This window comes from Struthio camelus, chromosome 2 (genome assembly GCF_040807025.1).
Source record: "Struthio camelus isolate bStrCam1 chromosome 2, bStrCam1.hap1, whole genome shotgun sequence".
Taxonomy (NCBI): domain Eukaryota; kingdom Metazoa; phylum Chordata; class Aves; order Struthioniformes; family Struthionidae; genus Struthio; species Struthio camelus.
The window spans coordinates 3610241-3631263 of NC_090943.1; the positions used below are offsets into that span (position 1 = coordinate 3610241).

A 21023-nucleotide genomic window follows, 5' to 3' on the forward strand; every position below is an offset into this window, starting at 1 on the left:
CGGTGACGTCAACACCTCGCGCCGGCGGCGGCGGGTGACGCGGCGGCGGCGGCGGCGGCGGCAGCGGCGGCGCGCGGGGGCTGCCGGGAACCCCCCCTCCCCCAGCCGCGCGCGGCGGGGCGGCCCCGCCCCCTCGCCCTCCATGAGCTGGCGGCGGCTGCGCGGCGCCATCGCCCGGGCGGCGGGTGAGCGGGGCCGGGCCGAGACCTCCGCGGGCGGCGGGCGGGCACCGGGGGCCTCCGGGGGTCCCGTGCTGAGGGGCGCCGAGTCCGGCCCCGCCGGTGCTGAGCCCCTCCGGGGGCGCAGGTTGGGGTGGGGGGTGAGCTCCAGTCAGTCCTGGGGGTGCTGGTCCCATCCAGGAGGATGCTGAGCCCACGGTGGAGGTCACATCCTGGTGGTGCTGAGCTGCAGCCACCCCCGGGGGTGCTGGTCCCATCCAGGAGGATGCTGAGCCCACGGTGGAGGTCACACCCTGGTGGTGCTGAGCTCCAGCCACCCCCGGGGGTGCTGGTCCCATCCAGGAGGATGCTGAGCCCACGGTGGAGGTCACACCCTGGTGGTGCTGAGCTGCAGCCACCCCCGGGGGTGCTGGTCCCAGCTGTGGGGATGCTGAGCCCGTGGTGGAGGTCACATCCTGGTGGTGCTGAGCTGCAGCCACCCCCGGGGGTGCTGGTCCCAGCTGTGAGGATGCTGAGCCCATGGTAGAGGTCACATCCTGGTGGTACTGAGCTGCAGCCACCCCTGAGGTTGCTGGTCCCAGCTGTGAGGATGCTGAGCCCGTGGTGGAGGTCACATCCTGGTGGTGCTGAGCTCCAGCCACCCCTGAGGTTGCTGGTCCCAGCTGTGAGGATGCTGAGCCCGTGGTGGAGGTCACATCCTGGTGGTGCTGAGCTGCAGCCACCCCGAGGGTGCTGGTCCCAGCTGTGAGGATGCTGAGCCCGTTGTGAGGGTCCCATCCTGGCAGCACTGAGCTCCATCCAGCTCCTGGGAGAAGAGGTCCCATGGTGGACGGTGCTGCGCTCCAGCTGGCCCAGGGTGCCGGTTTCATCCCAGGGTTGCTGATCTCCAGCCAACCCAGCGTGGGGAGTCCCATTGCCGTGCGGGAGGGTGCTGGACTTCAGCTGGTTGTCCTGGTCCCCAACCCGGACGTGTTGAGCTCCGCTGAACGCCTGGGCGCACCGTGGCTGCGGGGATGGGGCTGACCCTGACCAAAGCCATGCGAGAAGGAGATACAAGACAGGGGTCGGGGCAGGGCTAAGCGCACTTTAAACCTGCAAAAATAAACCTCCGTGTGGCAAAACACAACGTACTTGTTATGCTCCGGGGATAAAGTTTCCTGGGAAGTGGGGATTTCCACTTAAACTTGAAAAAACTAAATGGGTGTCCTACATCCTTGGGGAGCTAAACATCTGGAGAGGATCCTTTTCAGTTCAGAAATGAGCTAACCTGTGGGAGCAGTAACGTTAGGGTTGTAGGGGGAACCGGACAGCATAACCGCCGCCATGTGGTGACCTTCACAGCTGCAGAAATTTGCCCAGATGGGTGGAAAGGGACAGAACTGTCCTCCAACCAGTTAGCTGGTTAAACTGGTCCAGCTTTACCTTTAGGCAAGGTCTTAGACTGACTCGGGGCCTCATCTGTGACTTGGACCAGGATAATTTCTGCAGTGACCTGGGGCGCGCAGTTCTTGTTCTTCCTTTGGCGGTGTTGCCCTCTGGAAAGTGAGGAACGCTAATCAGCGCTGCCAGCAGAGGAGCTTGAGTAGCATTTTTTTAGGGAATTGCTTTCAGGAAGAAAAATGTTTTGTTATTCCTGCCAGGTAGTCGCACTTGTACAGCCGCGTGGGGATGCTCTGCTCGTGTTTTAATGCCACTTTTTGAAGAGAGGGAAAGAGGAAAGAGTTATCCAATTAGAGGAAGCTCTGGGTAGAAATAACTGAAGCAGGAGATATTTCGTTGCTGCTGGGCCCTGCTAGGACTGCGTGTGACCGCACATTGGTGCTTGATTAGGTAGCCACGTGCATCTCCTTTGGGTGTTAATATGGCCTGAATAGCGTTGCTTGTTGCATCCTTATTACCACTTGTTTCACGTGCTTAGTGAGGCGATCCAATTAAATCAGCTGCGACCAGATGATGAGCGTGTCTGGGATAACTTTCTGGTTCCCCCGCTGAATGTGTGCAGGTCCGGGGGTTTGTCTGCGCGTCTGTTCGAGCAGCCGGTGTGATGTGGCCGGCCAGGGGTTGGTTAGTGCTTGACCCATCCGTAAGTCACTGGCTGCCCCTGGGGAGGAGGGGACGTGTTTTTAGGGCCTCTTGCAAACGTCAAAAAGCTGAGTGCTTGCCGACTCTGAGATAACGTTAAACTTTGCCGTGTTCCTACAGGTGCCCGGATGGGGTTTTCAGGAGGTGACACAATCAGTTGTCCCAAAAGTTAGGAAGGTGGGAATTGAGGGTTTGTAAAGAGCCTGCTAAAAATAGGGAAAGGGATTATATGCCTTTATAATCCAGGAGACCTTTCTTGGGGCTCCGGAGAAAATGTCCTTTAATCTTCTTTTCTGCTTGTAAGATGGCTTTACCGTCTCTCTAAAGCCTGTTTGCTAATCAGCATTAATTTTGTTTAACTCTTGTGATGTCAGTCCTTTGCTTTGCTAGTTGCGTTGCCGCCTTGCGGTTAAAATCCAAGGGAAGTTTAGCAAGCAGGAGTAGACTTAGAAATGTTCCACGCCCTAGTGATAAGCTGAGGTTCCTCTGGAGGCCTAAGGGCGTAGACGGTCCCGGATTTGGACATACGGTTGTTAGACTAAGCCAGCTGAGAAAGTTAGACTTCAGAGTTACACCCCCTGATAAAATAATAAAAACACGTGTGTGTATACATAACTTACCTATATGTATCTAAAATATAATTTGCAACCCGTTTTGAGAAAAATGTTCATCAGGAGCCGGGGTTAAGTAACTGCTGTTCTGATTAAAGCACAGAAATCATGTGCTGCATGTCATCGAGGTGGAAGTATCTCCCGTATGCTTGTTGTTTGGCCACCTAACCTTTTTGTAACCCAGCAGGATCCATGCGATGGTTCAACCTCAGCGCGCCAGATGCAGCCATCTGTAAGTCACAGGTGTCACGCTTCGCCCACCCCCAAAACAGGAGGATCTTTGTTAAAAAGTGATGCTGTTCTGTTTCCAATCAGCTGCAGTCTGCTGTGGTTCTGGTGATGTACGGTGATTAGCCTGGAGCGAAAACCGTTTTAGGAGTAACCTAGCAGAGATGAGAGACTCTCTATGCTAGATAAAGTATTTGGGGACCAGCTGAAAATGCCGCCTTCTGCCGAAAATGCCAAAATCTGAGCAAAGGGAAAAAATCTGAGCTTCCGCTCAGAACAAAAACGTACCTGTGATGTTACTGCTGCAAAGGGCAGGTTGACAGTGTGACACAAGGGCGCTTTACTGGGCTGGGAACCAACTACGATATTAAATAGCCCCATCCACTGAATCTGGTTTCTCAAATGGGGATTTTTCAGTGCTTCACTCATGGTTTTTGAAGGCTTCACACTGCCAGAATGAGAGGAGCTGGGGCTGATGGGATTTGTGGAGCGTGCTGGAGGAGAAGAGCTCAGGGAGACCAGTGATGCTGGCAGGCGGAGCAGCTCTATGTCAGGAACAATTCCTCGGGTCAACTCCATGATTGATTTTGAAGTGTCTGTTCGCTTTGAGACCGCAGAGCAGTTTTTCTGCATCTGAGGATGAGTGATGGCAGCTACACGCCTTCCGTGGCATCGCTTTTACTGGGCCCTGCTGAGGAGGGCAGGTGGATACCTCTGGGCTCAAGCTGAGACTCCCCCACAGAGAGCTACGTTACCCTTTCGGTGGTTCAGGAGTATGGGAACGAGGAGGGAAAAGCCCTTGAGTGACTTGCTGAGCGAGCTGTAGATAAGGCCAAAGAAATAGCCCTAGGAGATGGGCTGCTGAGTCAAAAGCAGGAACAAAATATTGTTATGACAAGCATGCTGCCGTGCAGTGCATGTGTTTACCTGCCTCTCGGGGTACTGAGGCGAGGGAGGAGAGGCTACTCAGTCCTGGATCTGCGCTGTTCAAATGTAAAGGTGAGGTGAACTCCTCCGTTCACACTCCCAGACCGTCTTCATCCTGCTTCTCTGGCCCTGGGCAGCTGCCCCCAAAATCTCTCACATCCTCCTTTGAGATTAAACCCCTGTGTGTGCTGTGGCAGAGCTGAGCAGAGGCCAGGGCCAGGGTTTCACTGCACCGTGCCAGGTGGTGGGCGCCTGCAAAAAGTAGGTGCTACGATGGCTCTATAAGAGCTATTTTTGTCCTGCACTGGCACAGATTCCCAATTTACCAGCTGGGTGTCTGCTGTCTGCCACCCACGGAGAGGGCCCAGCCTCTTCATCTGGCAACAGAAAATGTTTTTTCTGTAAATTACGTCGTCTTGTTTTCTTCTCCACCCTGTTTGGGTCTGCAGAGATCTCCAGCAGACAGAAAAAGGAATAGATTTGAAGGGAGGCAAGAGGAAGCATCTGTAAGTCCTTTGGTTTATTTTTAGCCTATTTTCTGAAGAAGCGAGGCCTGTGTGATTGCAGTGGGAATATGTATGTCTTTTCTCATTTTAGTTCGTAGTACTTTTGTGAAAAAGGTAGGTAAAGGAGAGAGGTCACATCTTCCTCCAGCCTCCCCACAAGTGCTCCTGCAGAGGGAAAAACATCAACTCCACCCTTACTAGACATCAGGGAATCCACAGCCTCAGGGCACAGATTCCTAGGAAGCTAGTCTTTATTTTTTCACCTGCTGCTGGAGCTGCTCACTTCCTTTTCACAGCCCGACACCAGCAGTTTCAAATCAGGACCTGGGTGATGCGTAAGGTAGCTGGCAGGCGTCTGTAACATTTAACTTGATGTCTTGTTGACACCAGAAGTGTGACATCGCTAATATCCTGATGTAGGAAAGGAGAAGGCTGGGTGTTGGGAGGTGTTCGGCACCTGCCCCAGCTGGGGAGAGCGTTGGCAACTGATGAAAAAGGCCAATACAAAGTTGAGACCTTCCGACACTAGATCTTGGGGGAAGGAGCTCCTGTCCCCTGTGGGTTTTGGAGGCTTTAGTGTGCTGGAGGAGAAAATGAAGACATTTAGAAATGGAAAAGTAGAGCAATAGATCATGGTTAGCCAGGCTAGACACTCCCCAGGGACTTGAGAGGTCAGAGTCACTGCTGTGCCCCATCCAGACCTGGGGTCTGACTCCAGATGTTCCTGGCCACTGGACACCAGGTTTGGCTCCTCTGGGGTAGCATGTGCCCAGTGTCTCGTGGTAGGGCAGAGCTGTGGTCCATAAACAGCCAGGTGGGCCAAAGGGGCTGACACTGGGGATCTTGAATCCAGTTTTTGTTCTAGTGTTGAAACATTTTAGTCAAAGAGGGAGAGCTCCATCCAGAGGGATGGAGAGCTGTATGCCGTGGAGCATACCACCAGGGAGGTGTTGGAACATGTTGCTTGAAGGCTTGAGTTCAGATCTGCCGGGAGGGAAAGAGAAGGAGTTTGTTCTGTCACCTTCATTGTGGGTAAGAGTCTTAATCTTTGACCTGATGTGAAGCTGGAGGCAAGAGCCATGCAAACTCAAGTCCAAAAGGACACTTTTTAGAGAAGGTGGCTAAAAACAAGAGTGAGTGTCTCTCCAGAAGAGTTGTCTTAAGCAAACACCAATGTTGGGTGTAATGTGAGTATACTGGCTACCTGGCTTGGGTTTTATACCTAATGTGCATCAATGTGGTCGAAGAGCCCCATCCATTCTTGAAGTCTGTGAATAGGTGGGCACCATCACTTGATAAAGACATGCTACAGTTGAGCAGGAGGTTGAACTAGAGATCTCCTGAAGTCCCTTCCAGCCTGAATTATCGTCTGGTTTCACCTGAGGAGGTAGCTCACCTCCCTCTGATCTGTGCATAACAACAGTTCCTCCTCTGCTCCCGTGCGTTTACGCTGCTGAGTGCATCTTTGTGTCGTTGGGAAGCAGGGGGATGTGAGATACATGAGATTAGTTGCGCAGAGACAGACTTTTCTGTTCTGTTTCCTGAAGCCAGCATCTGTGTTGGGTGGCTCACACTGGCATTCACCAGCGTGCTAATGGTGTTTGCAGCTTTACCAGTCAGAAGAGCAGGGAGTGGAGAAGAAACCCCAGGAGAAGATTAAAGGTCAGCAGACGGTTTTCATTGGCTATCTTAAAATGGGGACTCCGTAATTAAGGCTTTATGTGGCTCATAAATAGCCCAGCTTTCTGGCTGCTCGCTCGTATTATGAGCCTGTCGCTGCTACAAAGCACTGGACTTTATACCTTGGTTGGAAAGGTATAAAAGCAAAAGGTAAGAATTCATTAGAGTCTGCTGCTCCCAGCCAGCACTCTTTGGGTACCCCTGCCCGTTCCTCTTGTTCCTTCCCGATTTGCCTTGGGTTGAGTGATGTGATCATAACTGATTTCATCTGATTTGAATTCCCCTTTTCCTATCAGTTGCTTGCTAAAGAAGAAATTTGGGGGAAGGAAAGAGAGGAAAACTCTTTCCTCTAGCAGCGATGCACTCGTCCTGGCTGGGGTCTGCAGGCAGGGACCAGGACGTGTGCATCCTGAGGAGTTGTTGGCAGTGCAGTCAGATGGTGATGGAGAGAGAGCTTTTAAATGCCCAGGCAGAGGATCTTTGTTGGTGCTTGCATGTCACATGTGGAGGCTTTCAATGGCTTAGGAGGACAGCATGTAATATTGGATATGATATGTGCGCACCGTTCAGCAGCTGGTTGGTGCTTGGTGCCGAGGGGGGAATTGTGCTGGGAATCTGGTGGTGTGCTGGAGTGACTGGGTGACGATAAACTTTGGGTAGCTCCTCTTTTCTGGAGTGTTTTGCAAGCAATGGTTAAGGTTCGCCAACGCTCTCCCATTTTATTTTACGGCAGAAGAGAGAGATGCCTTGGATGAGGTGAGCAAGGGCCCTTTTGCCTGCCTGCTGCAAGCATTAAATAGCAGCTCCCTGGTGGGGAGGTGCAGGAGCATGTTTATGTATTGAATGTTTAGGCAAAACTTGTGATATTTGGAAATTATCAAAGGTCAAGAGCGAAGGGAAGGATAGCACGGGTCCCTACCCAAAAGGGCTCCCTGGAGGTTTTTTCAACCTTGATACATTTCTCAAATGATGGAGCTGGATCCAGCAACATGGAAATACACATGTGATGGGACCAGTCCTCTGAGGTCCCTGGAGAACGGATGGTCCAGTGGGTCTCTCTGGAGCTGCAGCACTTGGAGGACACCAATGGCAAGAAAAGAAAGCTCCCCTTTTGGGTAGTGGTTGAACTTGGGAGTTTTTAATACCGATATATGTTAGCTGCTGCTGGAATCTGCACAGATGAGACTTCCTATATTAATATCTTCTTTTTTAGGACATGCTTGAATAAGTTCTGGTCAGACAAATATAAAGCATCTGTAGGGAATGGAGGGAAAACGCAGGTAATTTGCTAGCTTTAGTGTTGCCTCACAGGTGTCTGCGAGACCGCGGAGCTGCACAGAAGGGATTTAGGGATAAGGAAGTATCCAGCTCACGCAGGCTGAGGTCAGGTAGACGGCATGGCTGGATTAGCCTGCCGTGTGACCCATAGTTGCCACTGATTTTGTAAGAGACTGCAGATGGCTTAAGGCTGTTTAAAAAGTGGTTGGCAAGGTCAGGGTCACATTGGTATGATCTAATTTAAAATGGGAAGGCATTATACCATCTGTCTTCTGAATGCTCCTGAGTCAAGACCCAGCTTGAGGTTAAAATAATGCATATCAAGGAGCTTCACTGCTTGCAGAAAGATTTTTATTTTTTTTTAGTAGGAAGCTAAACCTGTTTGATTTGTGTCATCTCTGCTTTAAAAGCTGCTGAATTGTTGATGGGTGACTGACCCCCACCATGTTCTCTGCACTGAAGTATGGGATCTTCTTCTTTATTCACATGTTAATCATTAACCTTCCTCCCTCCTCAGAGAGGCAAGCACAGGAAAATACCCATTCCTTTCTTTCTGGGTGAAGAAACAACTGCAGAAGGGTCTATGTGGCCTGAGGCTGCCTTTCTGGTATTAAGACCCTTCTTGTTTGCAACAACAAGAGGCCTCATACAGGAGTGAGCGTTGTGAAGTGTGCCTGTGGCCAGCTGGTATTTGTTTCCCAAGTCACACTCGTGTTCAGGCTGTTGTTTGCAAGGCTTCAAGGTTTATTTCCCTTGTGCTATACATCTAAAACAGTCCTTTTCCCTTTGATAGACAACAGTGAGATCTTCTGTGAGCCTCTTCGGAGTATGCGAGTTGGAAGACTGGAAACTGTAGGATTAAGTTGAGTGTAACTGTACAACAGGTCTGGCTTGCAAAGCCTGGAGCCCAGCAGTGTCCTCCCTCATCGCTATGTTGCGTGCACAGTTAGTGGTGAAGGAGATGGTGGGTGGGCTTCTGTTGGTCTGTGTATTATCCACTACGGGAAGGGATTTGCCTTTGGCTATTTATCTCAGGAGGACTGAACCAAAACCTCTTAACTGTTTGTCCTACGTTAGTAGTTTGCACCTGTTAGGATGTAAGTTGGCAACTTAAGAGGTCTGCAGCCCGTTGGTGATCTCTTGGGCAACCCATCCCTCACGTGGAATCGCGTGTCTAAGACCAACCAATTTCCTTCCTGTTTCCTTGCCAGCAGACCCAGTGAGCGCATCTCGAGGCCTGCCCCTTGCAGAGGGAAGTGGCTGCACCAGTCGCGTTGATGCAAAAAATAGACAAGAGCAAACCGCTAGCAAGCAGAATGCGTTACCCCTCTGCTGCCCCAAAATGCGCATTGCAGGACTTTGAGAAGTCCCTGTCAGTAAGGGCAAGTATTAAGCCAGAATTGCCCAACGCATGTAAGAGATAAGATGTGATGTTTCCAGGTGCTACCAGACGCAGGTAGCATCCTTCTTCCATTAGTGAAAGCTTTTCCTAGGATTTGGATCCGGGAGGGATTAAACCCTACTAATAGAGAGTAGAGTTAGTAGGAAGCTGGCTTGAATTCTCCAGCTCAGTGGCAACTAGAGTCCAGTTTCCTCTTTCTTTGGTTTATGTGATGTGAGTTTAACTTAAGTCCCTCGAGGACAAGTGTTCGTGCTGCGGTGATACTTGTCCTTTAATTGTACGAACCAAAGCTCATGGTGGTGGAGCTGTGAATGGCTGTGGGACCTAGATGCAGAGCTTGCCTTTCCCAAGGATGGGTCCCCCAGGTAAGAACTGGGGCTAGGAACAAAGCAGGGTGAAACTGTCCTGCTGTGTTGCTCGTGGCCTCTGGTATCTGCTTTCCAAAACGAGCTCTGAGTCCTCCGGGCTCTTAGCCCAGCTCTTTCTCAGCAGTACAGAGGTGGCAGCTTCCACTCTCTGCAGCGAGTTTGCTAATTTAATAGCTCTTTGAATACTGCACTCCTCAGTTACTTCCCATGAATGAGAAGCTCTAACGAACTTGTGAATTTTCATGAGCTCTGATTTGCCTGCAGAAACTTGTATCTGAAGGTAAAGGGTAGGTACTTTTGTGGGCCAAGACACCCCTGGAAGTCTATAGCTCTATTTTGTCATGGGCTGTACGTCTTTCTAAACAGACATGTGTTTTTCCTGTCTCTCTAGCCATGCAGGGGCCGAGGCCAGTGGTTCTGAGTGGCCCATCAGGCGCAGGAAAGAGCACTTTGTTGAAAAAATTGTTTAAAGATTATGAGAACGTCTTCGGCTTCAGTGTCTCCCGTGAGTATCTGAGTGTCACAGGCGAAGGGGAGCAGAGGAGGTTGGGTCTGGTAGCCTAAAACCTGATTTGTTAGTGGTATTTGTGCCCCAGATAATCCGCTTCTGTGGCTTACCTGTATCCTAGTCTGTCTGTGAGCTCTTCAGGATGTTCAAAGAAGTCAGGCCTTCTTTTAATACCGGTATCAACAGGCAACTCCAGGATTTGCCTGGAATGGCACCTTTCCAAGTCTGGTCACTCGTCACCTCTTTGAACACAGCTCAAAATGGTGATGAGATTTTTCCGAGTAATTTCTGACTTGGAAAGTAACCAAATCCCAGAGAAGACTTGGCTTCAAAAGCCAAGTCTTTCCATCCGCTTGTGGGTGCTGATGAGGATTTTTGTTAGCAGGGTAGCTTGGGCTCTGGTTAGCATGGTCTCTGATATAAAATGCAAGTTTTGTGAGACCCATCTGGTTGTCACGTCAATGAGCGAAATAATTTGTCCCGTCACCAACTTACATCCTTGTGCTGCCACTGCTCTACTGATGTGTTGTCTTTACTTTTTACTGTGATCGCTCAGTGCTGGCCAAGGGCCTTTTTATTCTACCAGAGAAATTTTCCTGTAATATGAAAATGACTCCTATCTGGCTGACTTGATCCGCTCACACCTGCTGCCTTTGCCCAGTGAGGCAGATTCAGCCTGGTGGGCAAGGGCAGGTCCTCCATCCCTGGCAGGTCGTGGGAGAGGGGCATCTGCGTAGGGGACTTGAAGCGCAGGTGGAGGGATTTGTACGACCACCCCAGCTGCCCAGTTTCTAGTACGGATTGCATGCTCGTCACTGCCAGGCAGCTCATTTTCATTAGCAGAAGTCTTTTCAAACACCTTTCCCTTCCTGCTGACTTTTTAAAAATAGCGTGAAGCTCTCTGTGATGTTTTTAAAGAGGTGGTGAGCTGTTAAAGACACATCAGGGTCACCAGTGTTACTGTGCAAACTGTGTTCTCAGTAGTAAGTGTAGAAAACTTCTGGAGCAGCAGTCCTGTTGCAAAACTAATTTGTTTCCTTTGCCTTGGCTGGCAGCTTGAAGGTAACCGTCAGAGTGTGGGCTTCATTCTCAGCTTATTCACCTGATTTTTTTCCCTGGGGCTCTGGAAGGTGTTTTTAAGTATTTTATCAAAATTTTTACTGTCCTAATGCTTTGGATACTGCAAGTGAAATCCTTGCATTGAGACCCGTCAAGTCCAGATTCACTCCACTATGAGAAAACAGATACTGAAATGTGGAAAAATTTAATGTTACTGGAGACTAAAAAGCCTTAAAAATGTCTTTCCTTTTTCATGTTTCACCCAGTGCTTTTAATTCAACTGAATCTCTTACTAAAGGGTTCACCCCAAACAAAATCCTTTTTTCCACAAGGCTACTTTTTTGGTATATATTTTTTTCCTAAATCTCCGTAGACCACTTGGACCTTGCCAGTTAGTGCTTTATAAAAACTAAGAGGTGATCAGAGCCTTATTGCGTTAGGTTAATTCCCACCAATCCTAAAGAAAACAATGAGTGTTGCCGTCTGTGCTGGCCATTAGATCTTGTTTGATTTGTAGGTCATATGCCTAAAATAATGCAAGTTGGAATGACTTCCAACAGGCTTCCTGGGATGTCTGATTTATTCAGCTACTTCACCCAGGAGTTTGCCCTTATTCATTAAATCTGGCTATTTTAAGCACCTGTGTAGGCGCTGTGCGATCTTATAAAATGAAGATAACTTATTAAAGTAGGGCACTGCTAATTCCCCTGAACTAAGATGGAGATCTGAATAATGTGTCTAGCATAATACAGGAAAGTCTGTAGTGGAGCAGAAAACTAAGCCTGGCCTGTTAGGTCCCAAACTGGCTGCTCAGACTCTAACAATCTCAAGTAATTGTTTTCAGATTATCTAGGAATCAGAGGTGTGAATCATGCTTGCTGTTGTGTTTTGCACTAGTTGATTCCAGAAGCTTTGATCGTGTAAAAGAGGATCAGCCTTCTATGTGATTGGGTTGATCTGCTTGTGTTTTTTATTTCTTTGATGCTATTCTTTCCTTGGTTGATCTACAAAATTGACAACGCCGTCTTTTGCTTACAGATACCACAAGGAAGCCAAGACCCGGAGAAGTAAACGGCAAAGGTCAGTGTGTTGCAATTGGGCCCCTCTCATCAGACTCAACAGCAAACAATTGCTCTGAAAATTTAAGTTTTTATGAGAGTGCTGCATGAATACCCATTTAGAGAGAAGCTAGTCCTACATTGATATTTGTAGAGGGCATTTCCTTCAGGCAGGATGCACAGGCATTCCGTAATGATATATTTTGAATTTTATATATATGCACCTTTGTTCTGGATCTCAATGGCCATGAGACCGTAACTGCTTACTGCTGTTCTGCAGTGGGTGCTACGCAATAGAGAGAAGATATGAAGAGGGATGGATCTGGCAGAACAGAACCAGAATTTAGTCAAGTAATGAAACATTAGCAGGAGCAGAGCACGTGGTTCTAGTTTTCTTTTTTAGATACCTTCTCTGTGACACACTGACCAGGGTTTTCAAAGTGGGGTTCTCAATTTAAGCTCCCCCGTCCATAGCTGGGCTTTGAGTGGCTTGGTTTTCTTGAGTGTCACGTAGCTCTGATTAGATACACCAAATATATGGTTCTTTGGGAAATGCAGCTGCTTAATAAGATGCCTTTATCCGTCTTAATAGCTTGTGTGTAGCTGACTTGCCACTTCTCTTTATTCTGGTCAGTTTGCATATTTCGTAAAGAAACAAATGAGGTTGGCACTTAATTTCCGAAGGCAATTTTCACTACAGAGTGAGTGGAAGAAATTTGAACAAAAGATAGATAAACGTTTCTTTTTTGTTCATTTGTTTTCATATTCCCTTTTATCTCCCCCTCTCTCTAGCCTTAATCATAACTGCTTTCAAGTAAAAGGTTTCACTGTAATGTAGTCCAAGTTTGAGAATGTTCCCAGTGCACCAGAAAGGGCAAAGGGTATGAAAAAGGGGGCACAGCACCATATCTGGCCACATGGAAAGACGCAGAGGGGTTCCCAAATACTTTGAGCAGGTTTCTGGGCACCTGGGGCGTAGAGGGGATGCTGTGCATGCTATTTAGAAGGTAGGCATCTGCAGTCTGCCAAGCTTGTCCGGGGCAGGTTGTTAGGTGCTGCTCCCATCTTGGTCATGCACTTTACCTTCAAGGCTGTTGATTTCTGGGTATTTTTCCTATTTGCCATATACAGATTACCACTTTGTGAGCAGAGAGGACATGCAGAAAGAAATTGATGCTGGTGAATTCATTGAGCATGCGGAGTTCTCTGGAAATATGTACGGGACCAGGTATGCAACTGGGACGCTGTCGCCACTGAACCCAGCTGGTGGTGGGAGCTGAGGTTATGATAGAGGAAGAAATATTTTAACTCAGTGACATTGTTTTCGCCCAAATGCACAGATTCTTGCCTTAAGCTAAGCCTTTCATTTTGGTAGCAGGGACTTGTCAGCTCTATTTGGTCATTATTAAGACAGCAAAAGTAACTCTTGCGGAGTTAACTCAGTACGATTCATTCATCATTGTGACGTGAGATTCCTTATTGCCTCCAATGTTTTGAGGGCTGCTGAAGGAGTTTGTATACTTAACCCTTTTCTTGCACAGGGGTGATTTTTGCGGACAATTTGCGCTCCTTAATGTCTTCCAAGTGCTCCGCAGAGACTAGTGGGTAAAACGGACACTTATTCTCCTTTGTCCCTGTGTTACCTTGTGGTCTGAATATAATAAATTCAGAAGCAGATACTGTTGCACCTGTATTGGCTGTAGCAAAACAAGTATGAGTGCCTATTTGCTAAAGTAACTGCTTACAAATAGATATATTGCATGGCACCCTTGACTAGGGTTAAATAGTTGGGTGGATTTTAAAATAGCATTGCTCTGGGCATTGGAGCTGGTGATCAATAAAACAGTAAGCTGCAATGTTAATTAGAAGTCAAATATCTTATATAATTATTGTTAGAGAAGTGTGGCACTATGGTACAGGACCTGTTAAGGAGGAAAGTTAAATATGTTCTAAGATATTTAATCATTTAAATTGGAGAAAGTTGCCTGAAATGCTTTTCAGAAAGACTTGTATTGCTTGAAGGGCTGAACATGCTTTTGGAGGATTGTTTTTGGCTAAATTTTCTCTTCTGAGGATGGATTCTCTGTGAGATGTCTCTGCATAAGGCTCCCAAATTGTGCCGTAGGTTTACGTCTGTAAAGGGATGATTGGTGACTTTGTATCACAGTAATGTCAGTGTTTTAATGTGGCACGCACAGGCATCAGTGCTTTCACTGCAGCTGAGGACAGTGGCCCGGGGGACTGGCCGTGGCCCCTCTCAGGCCAGCTGAGGAGGGCAGTCCCTGCCCTGGCCTAGATGCTTCCAGCGTCACTGGTTTGGCAAGAGGGACAAATTCTGACTGCTCATCTTTCAGTTTTCTCAAATACTCAGCACCAAGGAGAAGCCAAGTACAAGCTTCTTAATCCCTGGGTTCATCCTGCCTAGGAGGTACCTGTTTCCCATGACATGTTCTGCTTAATCCAGACGGCTACAGTGCGGAGGAGATGGCAGCTCTCTGATGTCTGATGCCGGCTGAGCTGATCGTGGTGCCTTTTCCTCAGGGTGGGTGCTGACAAGACATCTCTCCTCTGCCCAGCTGATTTTGGTGAAATTTTCAAGAACTGGCTATTTTAAGACATAGTTCTTTCTTCGAATTTGGGTGAAATTGGCTAATGGAGTCCAAAGTTATTAGGAGAAAACAGGACACATGGACAGTATGATTGCATGTGCTTGAAAAAAGATGCTGGGAAGACCAGAGGGTGATCAGAGGGTTTTGCTGCCCTTCCACAGGGCAGACGGGACAAAGGGAGCCTGCGTTTATGTGCACCTTTAATAACTTGAACAGGAGCGGAGAGGTAGCGCAGGGGAAGCAGCAACAACAGGGCTTTGTTTCATCTTCTGGGCACGCACAGGTTGTTTCAGTGCTTGCACGTCTCATGCTAGCGTTAGACCGTCATCCTGGCCTGGAAAACCTCTGAGGCTCTGTGAGGCGAGACGGGATGCTTGGGGATGTTGTTGCAGCTGCTATGCTTGAAATGAGGTGAAACCAGGAGCCTTGCTGTGGTTTCTGATCTACTGATAGTGTTTTCCTGTGGTTGCCCAGACTGAGAGAAGCCTGTAGCTGAGTTTCTGCCTTGATTATATAGACTGGTTAGCAAAACAAAGCTCAGAGTTGAGGCAGGAAGGATTTTTCCTTCCTGCTATAACCTCACATCACCTCTTTGCATTTACTGGTCGCTGCTTTCCCTGCTGCATGCGTGCATGTCAGCGACGGAGAAGGATGTGCCCTGCTAATCGTGGTAGGTTATATAAACTTAAAAAGATCAGATCTTGGGAGATAAAATGCCGTAATCGCTGCAGATGTAAATAATATGCTTGGGTGTGGTTTCGAAGTGCTTTTCCCCCTGGCCTTCACTTTTGTCTCTGGTCACACGGGACCCTTAGTCTGCATGTTCGTGCTGCCTCTGCTCTGCGCCTGGGGTGGTGAGGGTTCAAGGTGGGAGAAAGAATCGGGAAATAACTCAGATTAACTCAGCAATAAATGTAAGTTTCCAAGCAAAATAAATATTGAAACCGTTCAAGCAAAGATTTTCTATTTAAGCGCCTAAGGATGTTTCATAAGCAGAGTTGTTTGATAAGATGGAAGAGAGGAACCCTTACGCTTAGCAGAAAAGTTGAATTTTTCACCAATATTTTCTACTTCCTAAATCCCACCAGCTAATAGGAATTAATAACTAAAAATTAGGTGCTTATTTTAAGAGCCCTGAAAGGGCCGTGTCTTTGGGATCATACTGAGCCCTACTCACCAAAGTCAGGGCTTCTTTGAAGCTGCTTTTAACTAGGGGCTGAAATAAGAGTGCAGGAATGAGGCCTCTTCTTTGGGGCACAAGAGAGTTCTCGGCTCTTTGGGTTGATTGTAGCAGGAGCTGATTGATACCTGGTGATATCCGATGAAGTTTGTGGCTTTCACAAGGGGAAACAAGCCAATTTGGGGGATTTTTGTGGATTTGTGGTAGATGATACTCACATCTGGGCTCTTATTGCTGCCCATCTGGGCAAGGTAGTAAACCTCTGTTTGTATGTAGCACGGTGATGGTCTCACAGCATCACTTTGGCTTTCTCCTCCTGATTGGGGTTTAAGTGACCTGTGCTGTGGGATCCCCATGTCAGGAAGAAAGCCGTTAGCTGTCCCCTTGTTCCTACATGACCTCATCTCCGTGAGGTCTCTGCAGGCCCATCCACAGTGCTCTCAGGGCCTCCCGGGAGGCTGCCTGGCCTCTTGGATTCCTTTTTCCCTCCATCAGTGCGTAAAGAGCGCGTAGCGCGGTGTGTTTGTGACCTGACCTGGGTAACGGATTTACAGACTTGGCACCACACCAGCTCACTGCTGCTGAGCTATTCAAATCCACTCCCCTATTCTGTTTACTCAAGATCTCCAGCTCTTCCTCTTCTCAGACAGTGTTGCCCCTATCCCCTTCCCTCAGGTTGGGGCTTTGGCTGCTCCATTGCTCATCTCTTCTTGTTGGGGCTTTTCTGAGCTTGCAGGTTCCAAGAAGTCCTTACAGCTTTCCTCAGCTCGACCTCTCTCCGTATCCCTCCGAGAGGCACGTTCTGCTCACGCTACCTCCATCCTTTCCAACTCCTTTTGCAAAATGCTGTAGTGAAGCTGCAAGGTCAATGGATGTCAGACTCTCAGTCTGTGTTCTTGCATCTTGCCCTTCTCCCACCCCACGACCAGCAGCACCGTGGCTGCATGGCACCCATGGGTGCTTCCCCTCTGTGCTGGCAAAGGCCTTGCCTTCTCCTGCCAGCTTCATTCCAGGGTGCTGCTCAGCTAGGGCGCAGCACTGGAAAGAGCTGGGGAAGGGCTGGGGGTTGGCGCAAGAGCTGTGACTCTCCTAGGGCACAGGAGGACACAGCAACACATGTTTAAGGGAGTCCAGCATATCTCTGTGGAAGGCCCTTTCCATCAGCAGGCTAATCTTGCTGGTGCAGAGAGGGTGCAGAGATGCTGCCAAAGGTCTAAAAGAGGTGCCCAGGGTAAAGGCAGAGAATCTGGAGAGTTCAAGGCTGGCTCTAGAGCAGTGATTTTTCTTAAACTCTGCTGCCACTGCATGGCCTCCTGATTTAAGTCACTCAAAACCTGCAGTGGCCACCTCCGAGCTCCTCACAGGCCTTCTCTCCTCACCATCCATTGTGCTGCAAGGCCTGTCTGGGAGGACTTTGGCCTAGCACGGCACCAACACCGACTGAAAAGTCCCCTAGCAGGGCTGATAACCGCTGGCCATTCCAGGTACCTTCTCTTGGTGCGCCAAAAGAGGGTTGGAGTTGCTGCTTTTCAAGGGAGCATTGTAGGTATTTTGGGGAGAAGCACAACACGTGTTATATACAGTGCATGCTGGGGAAGAGATACAGCCATCTTTACAGATGTACAAGAACCATCACTTTAAAAAAATGTTTTCTTAATCATACATCTTGCAAAACTAGCAGGAGCACTGAAGCATCCTTCAGGAGAGCATATGAGTATGGAAATTGGTGGCTCTCTAAGGAAGGTTTTGAGTGCTTTTACTCGTTGAGGATGCTGCTGTAGTTGTTGAAGGCAGGATCTCTATGGACCATGTCTGAGCCACACCACACATGGGTTAGTTGCATGTTATCTGTTTCCACACCCTTCCTTCACTGCGGTTTTGCCACCCTTTCGAGCAGCAGGCAGCCCTGTTGCCAGCCCCTGTGCTCTTTCCCAGGGACCCAGAGGCCCCTCAGGGAGAGAGGAACCACTGTGAGCCTGAGCAGAGCAAATTTCCTCTTCCCTCCTACAGCAATGAAGGCACTTGTGAGCCCCATGAGGCCAAAGGCCCACTGCTAGGGGACATCAGACTCGCTCTGCTGTGGCTGGATGCTCTGACCCTTCTCCTGCTTGGTCTGGGGAATAACCAGCTCCCTCTCTGCCTGTCTCCAGTAAAGGTGCTGTGCAGGCCATTCAGGCCCAGAACCAGATCTGCGTCCTTGACGTCGATATCCAAGGCGTGAAGAGCATCAAGAGGACAGACCTGAACCCCATCTACATCTCCGTGCAGCCTCCATCCATAGATGTCTTGGTGAGCGGCTGCCTTCCTTTGCTGTTAGGCAGTTAGAGGTAATCGGCGTCTTGGTCTGAAGCAATGAGCGTTCCTCCCTCGTTGTTTACTGTATTAATGTTTTTAAGGGCCGCAGAATAGATGGAGGCTCATTTTTGAGCATGCTGTTACCTCTGCCCAGTGTCTGCCCAATCTCTGTCTCCAGCCCTTGGCTCCCAGTAGTGCATCTTCTCGTGCCCTGTTTCTTGGATCCTTCCTGTACAGTGTCTTCCCCCACTTTGGAGTGCGGGGTATAAGCTCTGTTAGAGCATGGCCAGCCTTTAAAATGCTTTACTAAAGCATTAGTCATGCTTTGTGAAGATAAGGAGGTTTTGTGGTGAGACTTGCTTCCACCTCCAGCTATTGGAGTTAAACTTAGGGAGGCTGGTTCTCTGCAGCAGTGGGAAACCTGTATCTGGTCTTACGTGGTCCCGTATAATAACGATCACCTGCACACAGCACCTTTGGGAACAGTGAAATCCCTGTCAGGGTGTACATGGTCCTGGAGATGTGACTTGCTGAAGCCATGTGGGAAATACCTAGCAGAGACTGAGCCCACGACTCCTGGATCCCAGACGGGGCCTGGCTCTCCCCTGTTACTGTCAGCAGATCGGGCAATCTGTGTTTCTTATTGAGTTTGCGGGGGAGGAAGCCAGCAGCGTGTGCTGATGCCAGAGCCCAGCAGAGAGATTTCGCTTTGCAGCGGTACTTGTCCCGGCTGCTGATTAGCCAAAAAAAAAAAAAAAAAAAAGAATACAGGGGAGAGAGTTACTGGAACCTGATGTCCTGAGCCCAAACCCAGCTTGAACACTGATTTGCTCTGTGGCTGTGAATGCGTCCCCTTGCCCTTTGCAAGGTGTCATTTCACATGCCGTTGTGTCTGGTGTTGGCAAACAGCTCCTGGGCAGGGGGCAGAGGGCTGTGGCTTTTTGGCTGTGGGGGTGGCTGGTGTCTTCTGCGCTCAGAATTTGAAACGCACGTTTCTTTAATATATTTGTCATTGGGTTTAGGAAAAAAGACTACGGGACCGGCAGACTGAGACAGAAGAAAGTTTACGGAAGCGTTTGACTGCAGCTTGCATAGATTTGGAACTTAGTAAGTCCAGTGGCCTTTGAGAGATGTGGCGAGGGAGAGGGGGTATGCTGGTGGTTTCGATGTCGTTTTCTACACGAAGATCTGACTTGTGTTCTCCGAGGAGTGCTGGCAGGGGTTGGGCGTTGACAAGGTTTGGTCTAAGCGTGATGCTGCATCGTTTACCGTTGCAATTCCTACTGGATGCTTGGCAGAGAAGCACATTAGCAGTAGCTGAAATAATAGTACTCAAATGCCACGGGAAGTCAAGTCTTGCATGAGAGAGGACACAGGGAAGAAATATGTCCCCCCCCAACTCCTCTGTCCTCTTTTCCTTTCCTAGGTAAAGAGCCTGGCCTCTTTGATTTGGTCATTATTAATGATGATCTAGAAAAAGCCTATTCTGAATTGAAGGAGATGCTCCTGGAGGTGAGTCGTTCACGGTGTTTCTGCCTTATTCCCTGTGTAAGCCTGACCACTCGACTAAGCAGGTGAGGGTCTGTTTGTAAGCAGCCGCAGAAATACAACTACCTGCTTACACTTGACTCAGATGCGATTTGAACTGCCAGGTGATCCAGCTGTGATCACGTATGAGTGATCACGGATCAGATGCCTTAGTGTGGGAAACAGATCCAGTGCGATACTGGATAAGGGGCAGTATAAGCGCATGCCACTGGACAGTGCTGGAGGACTGTGCTATTTTCAAGTGTCTCTAAGGCAAACGTAGCTGTGTTCCTAAGTGCTCATGCATAAACTCCGGGCTTGGTGCTGTGGTACTCTGGTTTGTGCTGTGGATAATCATTCTTGGTCTGCAGATCTCTGAAACTAGGAATTGTTCCCTGAGAGGGGTGGGTGCTCAGTTGTTTTCCTTATCTCCTTGCAGGAAATCAAGAAGGCCCAAGAATCCAGGAAGTCCTGAGCTGAGCCTGCTTGGACGTTTTAACTTTGCACATCATTCCAGAGGCACATCACAGTATTTTATTCCAAGAGACATTCCCTTTAGCCTGATCCCCTTTCCAAGTTATTCTAGAATATTTCTATTAAAACAAAAGAAAATGACACCCGGTCACGCTTGTGTTTGTGTTGACCAAGTGCTCGGCGTGCGCTTTCCCAGGTTTGCATCTCAGGTGGGTGATTTGGAAGCAGTTGCACTGCATGTGCCGCCAAAGGGCAGAGCTATCCTGCGAAGCTGTACACAAGCCGCCTGCCTGTAGCTGCTGGACAGCCTGGACTGCTGCGGCCCTGATGCGTGGCTTAGGATCCCACGTTTCCTGCTGCAGTGTTTGTGCAGGAACAATCATGTTGTGCCCAGCTAAGTCCACTCGCAGAAGGGGAGCTACTTAGATTGATGTGATGCCATTTCCTGCTAAACCTGCACCCGCTAAACTGGAGCGGTAGAGATTAAGGCAGGATATCATCAGCGTTGGCATTTTTATTCTCCCTCCGGTTCTTGCTCCCTCTTGCAGGTTTGGCTACAGCTCCTCCAGGCATTTTTGGTTGTCTCCCATCCTCAGGCTCTTTGGTTATTTTCTGTGTTGCTGTTGCATGATGGTAAGTCAGTGCAGCTCGGCTGCTCTAGCTGCAGTCCTGGTGAACTGGTGGGTTTGCTTAAAATGCTGAGAAGGGAAGCTCGCAAGTTGTGATCTATCTGCCACCCTTTCTCTTGGGGCAAGTACCCTGAGGCTTCCCTCCTGTCTGCCAGCCAGGCTGCATTCTTGTAATTCACATATAGTTGCTGTTCCATGGAAGTTTAGATCCAGGTAGTTTTTTTTTAGGTAGTCCTCTACCTAAAAATTGGATATGAGAGTATTTTCTTTCCAAACATCCTTTTCTGCTCGGATGAAGTGTAAAATTCCTGCCTCGAGGTCAGAAATAAATCCCTTTGGGTTTGTGTGATCATCTAGAAATGGCGAATCCTGCAGAGGTGGATCCTGCACAAGGTCACTTCCACCTGTCCCCCTCCAAACTCA

General features: G+C 48.9%; 1 protein-coding gene across 2 annotated transcripts; it reads left to right on the top strand.

The window, feature by feature from the left end:
* Positions 1–90: 90 nt before the first annotated feature.
* On the top strand, positions 91–20112 carry GUK1 (guanylate kinase 1). 2 transcript variants are annotated; one of them, XM_068934079.1, is made up of 8 exons: positions 91–185; positions 9653–9766; positions 11867–11908; positions 13018–13114; positions 17826–17964; positions 18993–19077; positions 19397–19482; positions 19937–20112. In XM_068934079.1, the coding sequence occupies exons 1-8, from the start codon at positions 143–145 to the stop codon at positions 19970–19972; spliced, it is 642 nt and encodes a 213-aa protein (XP_068790180.1). In that variant the 5' UTR covers positions 91–142; the 3' UTR covers positions 19973–20112. The 2 variants fall into 2 exon arrangements, with proteins under 2 accessions (XP_068790180.1, XP_068790181.1); XM_068934080.1 differs by lacking the exon at positions 91–185 and adding an exon at positions 8775–9258.
* The last annotated feature ends 911 nt before the right edge of the window (positions 20113–21023 follow it).